The 6,633-nt window shown below is 40.7% G+C and overlaps 1 protein-coding gene across 5 annotated transcripts in view; it reads left to right on the top strand.

Annotated features, from left to right (window-relative positions):
* Positions 1 to 2,255: 2,255 nt before the first annotated feature.
* Positions 2,256 to 6,633, top strand: part of inpp5a (inositol polyphosphate-5-phosphatase A) — a 147,346-nt gene continuing 142,968 nt past the window's right edge. For 2 of the 5 annotated variants that reach the window (XR_016116932.1, XM_089012335.1), the window contains exon 1: positions 2,256 to 2,755. Coding sequence is in view for 3 of the 5 variants with exons in the window: in XM_089012335.1 (XP_088868461.1) it covers positions 2,678 to 2,755 (78 nt within the window). In the remaining 2 variants the exon portion in view is untranslated. The remainder of the gene's footprint in view (positions 2,756 to 6,633) is intronic. The other 3 variants (XR_016116933.1, XM_089012336.1, XM_089012337.1) reach the window with 2 other exon arrangements.

Here is a 6,633-nt window from a genome sequence, read left to right as displayed (position 1 = left end):
TCTGTATTCAATATTTTGAATGTATTTCGACTTACGACCATTTTGACTTACGACCGTTTGGTCGGAATGGAACTCGGTCGTAAGTCGGATATTACCTGCATGTATGTGTGTGTGTGTGTGTGTGTGTGTGTATATATATATACGTATATACAGTAAAGTCTCGTTATATCGATATTCAAGGGAGTCCGAAAAAATATCGATATAACCGGGACTATCGATATATCCGACCCTGTTTGCATGTAATTTTTTACGCGCGTGCATAGAAATAATATCGATATAACCGGGACTATCGATATATCCGATATCGATATAACGAGACTTTACTGTATATATATGTACACATACCGAGACTTTCATGAAGCCACTCTTGAACACAGCTGGATCCGAACCAAAATGCATTACATGCATCCCATCAAAGTCAAAATATAGCGAAAATGTTTGTCCATCACATTCCAACGACGTGAGCGGGAACCAAAGTGCACACTGTATGTAGACATATGTGGCTTCATCGATACAAAAAGTTCAAGGTTTCTGTTTGCTTCTTCTGTCCTCATCAGAATCTCATTGTGCACTTATCCGGTGTGTCACATCCCTGCTGACCCCCCCCCCCCACCTCCACCCTCCTCCGACCCCTATTTACCTTGAACTGAAGACAGCTATTTTTGGTCTCAGGCTTCCTTCGAATCACCAGGGGAGCTCTGAAAAGTCTGAGTGAAAGGCATGTCTGTCTGATGATCGTTTAAATGAGGCCACATGTTGAGTTTCACATGCAAAACCTGACAGGCAACAGCTGGATTTTCATGTTCCAAAAATCAGTGATGCAATTGTTGGCTTGCTTCATTGGAATATGATGGGCATGATTACTAAAATATTAAACTCAATGTGTATCATCAAGTCACTTTACTGCTTAGACATTGGAAAGAGGTGCGTCGAAAGACCACACGGTCCATTCTGGGTTCCTTGTTCCAGTTTCTTCAGATTTATATACTGTATATACAAATGAAAAGTCATGATAAATGCACACATCGTTAAAAAAAACATTTGATAATTGTGCAAAAACTTTTTTTTGTTCTTAATTTTTTTCCACATTTTTTTTCAGTTACAAAAGGGAAAACATGGTCACATGTATAATTAAGTACATTGAACATCATCTGTTCCACACATCAAAACAGAACATACATGACATAACCATATCGATAAAACGCTTGACAACATTTGTAAAATCACTTGAAATGACTTCTACTGAGCGCATTTTACAAAGATTACACCGCATATAGGTATATTTTACTACTACTAAATATTCAGGAAGTCTTGTTTTCAAGTTGGTGACGATTCCTGACGTGATGTCACATCAGGAACGCCCCTGGCCGAGAAAGCGACACACAGTGCATTTTGGGTACTTTGTTTGGTCTGAAAACTTCGTGTTGATGGCGAAATTAGAAGGAAAACACATAAATAATGCGATGGTGAATCGTTGTGTGTTGCACCAAGACTACTATTTGATACTAGTTGACACAAATTCGACAGCAGACAAATCACATCATTTCCAGCTTGTGCGCCATCTTGTGCATTTTCTGCGACGCTACATTGGAGTCCAGACACCTCAAAATGACAGGGAAGGACTTCTTTAATCGATTGTAAACATTAATGCTTTCCTCTTCAGAACTTTTTGAATCATATTCATTACTGAATGAGTAACAAGAAAGCATCTTCTCCCAATCTGAAGCCATTGTTTTGATTCTGGCTATCTATGAGATATATGGCTATCTAGGTGGCTAGCTGTGTAGCTAGTTATCTGTTGGCTATCTATTAGCTATCTACTAGCTGGATAGCTAGTAGATAGAGAGATAGAGTAGATAGCTAGTAGATTCTCCGAATCTGAAGCCACTGTTTTGATTCTAGAGCAAGGCAAGACGTATTGGCGTGACGTCACGAACAAGGGGGCGGGACCTTCTGAAACTCGCCATCCCGAGGTCATTTGAAGCAGTTTTGGGACAGGTTAAGTCATTTTTAATTGGTGCATTTGACAAAAAAATATCAACCTGCGTGTTTTGGGTATTTTAGATGCTATAAAACGTTTTTCTGATGTTAGTTAGGAAACAAAAAAAAATGATATCGGTTGTCCTTTAAATTGTAATCCTCGACTCGCCCCTGCTGTCACCCGCAAATTTCACAGCTTTGTTTATAGCGCACTGTCCCTTTAAGAAAGTCCCGTGTTTCCGATTGGCACCGTGACGTCACAGCAGTGCGGGACTCCAGCCTATAGTGTTTGCACACTGAATGCGATGGTCCTGGTTCGAGTCCTGCTTTCACGAGGAACACTTTTCACACTGTTTCAAAGCAAGGAAAAGGCACATTCCTGAAATGAAACAGACCCCACAAGCGGATTAAAACGCCAACTTTGACGATGGACATGTGAAAGTAGCGCGAGAAAGCAGCAACGCTAAACGAACGTCGCCAACGGACCATACACTGCAAAGGAACTCCTCGGAGATGCACGGCCACAGCTGAAAAGAAAATGCTCCAGCCAAGCAACCACCTCAACCCCGACATCCGTCGAGAATTACCCGTGTTTTAACAAGCTTTTTTTTTTAAAGACGTCCACCTCCGTTCGCTGGTTAATTACCTACCCGTGAAGTTCGCCATCCAGTCTTCGACCCACCTGCAGGAGAGAATCATGGCTGGAAAGCTGACTACGGTGCAAGGCACTGGAATACTGCTAGTGACAGCCAACGTCGGATCCCTGTTCGAGGATGTGAGTTCCTCCTTTCCTATTTTCCCCCTTAACCCCCCCCCCCCCCTCAGCGTTGTGCACGTACTTGTTTGTTGCTTTTTTTTACGTTTTCAGACACGTTCCTGTCTTCGTTACCAACATTTCAATTCACAGCTTGTCACGACTCGCGCGTTTCAAGTCGCCCGCGGTAGCCTCAACTGCCACAGTCTCGCGAAGAAACACGCGAGGCTGTCATAGTTCTTATAAACACACCGAGTGGCTCTTTAGGTTCAACGTTTCCTGTTGTGTTTTTGCCGTGGCCCACTTTCTCTCTTATGTCGTGTGTGCGTGCGTGAATAAATGATCAATTTCAGTGAGACACGAGATTCACGACACAAGACTCAGTTGTTATTGTGTGGTTGCCAGTTCTAATAAAACATGAAGAAAAGGTGATAATTATCCCCCCTCCCTCCTACCAAGACACAAAATCTTATATAAGTGTCATAGATTTTTTTTTTGTTAAGAATGTTCATCCATAGTAGTATTTCATTTGTCACCTTAGGTTTCTGGAGCGAAACAGCAGATTAACTTGAGTTTTTCCATTGAAGTGAAAGATGAATAGTCACAATTCACAAGTGAACCACAGCGTCTCTCTAAAGTTACAGAAAACTTGCAAACTGATGTAGTCGTGTACTCACAACGGCTTGGGAAAGAGTGTTACGGATTTACTCATGGATTTTGTTTTTTGTTTTTTTTGGGGGGGGGGGTTATTTTGAAATTTATATGAAGTGAACAGTGGGCAAAGTAGTAATTTTCGAGCCTCTCCATATGAGTAGAATTGGATTGGATTAGCCTTGATCAGTCTTGTTGTGTAGAAATGTACATTTCACAGCAGCAAAGTTCGGAAAGGAAAAGAAGAAGTAGACAAATAAAATACAAGAGCTGTTGTAAAAGCAGCCACTCACATCTTGAAGTCAAACAACAACAAAAAACTAAATAAATAGTGCGACAAAACACAAAAGACACAACATTTTTAACATAGTTAGCATGTTTTGCTGAGAAAACTGATGGAGATTCGGGGAACTATGTGCTTGGCTATCTATTAGCTATCTATCCGGCTGGCTAGCTAGCTGGTTAGCTGGCTATCCAGCTGGTTAGCTGGCGATATATTAGCTATTTATTAGCTAGCTAGCTATCTATTAGCTATCTAATGGTTTGCTAGCTAGCTTTTTATTTATTTGAGTTATTCCGAGTTGAGTGAACGCTGGCGCGTGTGGCTGCCGCTGCTCGCCCACAGAAAAACTGATCTAGTGACTGTAAAGTGACCTTGAGAGTTTTGAAAGGCGCTTACGAATGAAATGTATTATTATTATTATTCAATCTTCAGCACTTTCTGCACCCACTTTGTTGAATGAAGCAGTTCTAGATGAAAGAGGAGAGTATCAAAGGTCCTTTTCACCAGTGGATTAGGGAATTTATGGTGAAATGTTGCACGTCTGCTACAAGCTAAGTTTTGAAAGCAAACACTAAGGGTATAGCATCCATTGACGAAAACAGATTGTCCACATCTCCTGTCCCACGTAAATCCGCTTCAATTCCAAGCGGCGACAGTCCTACAATACGCATTCGGCGCTATGCGCTGACGCTCCTTTCATCGAACAGCACCGACCTTTACGCTGTTATTGTGGTTTACATACGGCAATTTAAAATTCTGGTTCGGACTTTAGCAAGCATGTTACTTGACTTGCTTGATTTGCTCTCACGGGCCGAATAAAATGATATGGTGGGCCAGATTTGGCCCCCGGGCCTTGACTTGGACACCTGTGCTGTTTACGAATACTGTGGCTGTTTGGAGCAAATTTTATTTCCTAATTTTAGTCCCATACTCTTGATTTGTTCATAAATGGGATATTTTGTATTCCACTTTGTCTGTGTAAGCTCTCAGTCATACAGGAGTGGTCCATCGATGAGAAGGTTTCTTCAGCTGTCATCTGTACTTCTTTGAAGGTGTCGGATGTTTCGCTTCTTATCCCAGAGGCTTCGTCAGCGAACTAATTTTTTTTGCTGGTAGTTTTGCCCCTATATATATCCCTACTGTCCAGACGTGGCGGTGCCAGAATCTGCTATGATTGGTCCCTGCTCTCAAGTTGGGGGGGAGCAGAGGACTACTCCCTACGGCTACACTGATTACTTCTATTGTCCTGCCTGAGTATGAGGTCTACGACTAGCCTGATTGCCTCATTTGCTCTGGTATCACCTCATCAGCATAACCAGGCCTATGAGGTAACGATAACACGGTTATTATAAAGTATGGTATATTTTGTGTAGTTTTAAGGCTTAGAAAATTAGAAAGTAGAAAATTATGTTTTATGGGCACCTGGGAACAGATTATTCTTATTTTAATTGTTTCCTATGGGAAATTAATTTTTGGAATACACACTTTTTGCTGTTCACACTCTGGGAACTGGGCCTGAATGCCCCATTTGATCTGGTATCACCTCCTCAGCATAACTAAGTTGCCTAAGAAGTCTGTTGTACGAACGATCCAAATTGAACCTCACCCCACCATGGCGATTTAGTGAAGGGTTTTGCTATATTGTGAAAATAGCTTCTTTTACTCCCCTTTCAAACCATTTATATTCTTTCGCTAAGATTTTAACCTCATTGTCGTCAATGGATTGGATTCCACTGTATCCCATTGTTCTCCTTGACCCACTTGCATTAAATCAGGGTAAACAAGAAAGTTTCTCAAAAGCTCTAAAGCCTTGGTGTCACTTTCAGTGTGGTTCGGAGTGTGTCTCCCTTTTGTTACACAATGGAAGAGTTCTCCCTCTATGGCCTATAAATATCCCGGTTCTTAACCCAGCTTTGCATGTCTCATGGATTTTTTTTTTTTCTCCCCCCAGACTTTGAAAAGACGTCGCCAAAATGTCCGTGAGAGTTTGTTTGTGTTCTTTGAGTTGAGTTGAGTGAGTGAGAGTTTGCGCTCTCCTGATTCTTTTTATAGCTTCTCGTGTGGTGGTACCCCCTTAAGTCACAGTTGAATGAAGTCTTTGTGGACTTGGATTCCAAATTTAGGTTCTGCTCATGAGAAGTGTCATGTGAGACTTTGGATGTCTAAACAATGTCGGAGCTAAGTGACCATCTCAATTATGTTATGTCTTCATACTACAGTGATACCTTGGCTTACGAACTTAATTGGTTCCCAGACAGAGTGTGTAAGGCGAAAAGTGTTTATCCCAAAAAATAATTTCCCATAGGAAACCATTAAAATTAGAATAATCCGTTCCCAGGTCCCCCTAAAACATAATTTTCTACTTTCTAATTTTCTACTTTCCAATTTTCTACGCCTTAAAACTAAACAAAATATGCCTTATTTTATGTATAATAAATGTGCTATCGTATTATTGGATTGGAATGGATTTGCCTTTATTAGTCTCACAGTGGAGAAATTTACATTTCACAGCAGCAAAGTGATGAAAGGAATGAAAGTAGAAAAACAAAATACATGAGCTGCTGGAAAGGCAGCCACTCTCGGGGCGCCGTCTTGAAGTCAAAAGAACAAAAAAAACTAAATAACAAATAATCTAATAATAATAATAATATTATAATATTATAATATTATAATTAAAGAAATAAATTGTACTGTATAATAAAGTGGTTTTATTTACCTTTGTGATGGTCGTTGATGGCTTGATGGAATGGAGTGGCCGTTTTCATCAGCATTAAACACTTGATGAGGAACGTAGCCTTCTTCTTTCACCATCTTGAGGAATGATCCCTTGTAGGTGCTTTCTCTGTGATAATTTTACCTAGTTCCTCATCAATTGTGTTCTGTTTAGCTAGGTTCATAGCTTTTTGCATCAAGTGTACAGATGGCTTGTGCGGGTTATTTGTGGAGCCTGATTGATGGGAATTTT

This window comes from Hippocampus bargibanti, linkage group LG13 (genome assembly GCF_051943395.1).
Source record: "Hippocampus bargibanti isolate YZ-2025 linkage group LG13, ASM5194339v1, whole genome shotgun sequence".
NCBI lineage: Eukaryota > Metazoa > Chordata > Actinopteri > Syngnathiformes > Syngnathidae > Hippocampus > Hippocampus bargibanti.
The sequence above is the reverse complement of the archived record's forward strand: the minus strand, read 5'-3'. Positions and strand labels throughout refer to the sequence as shown.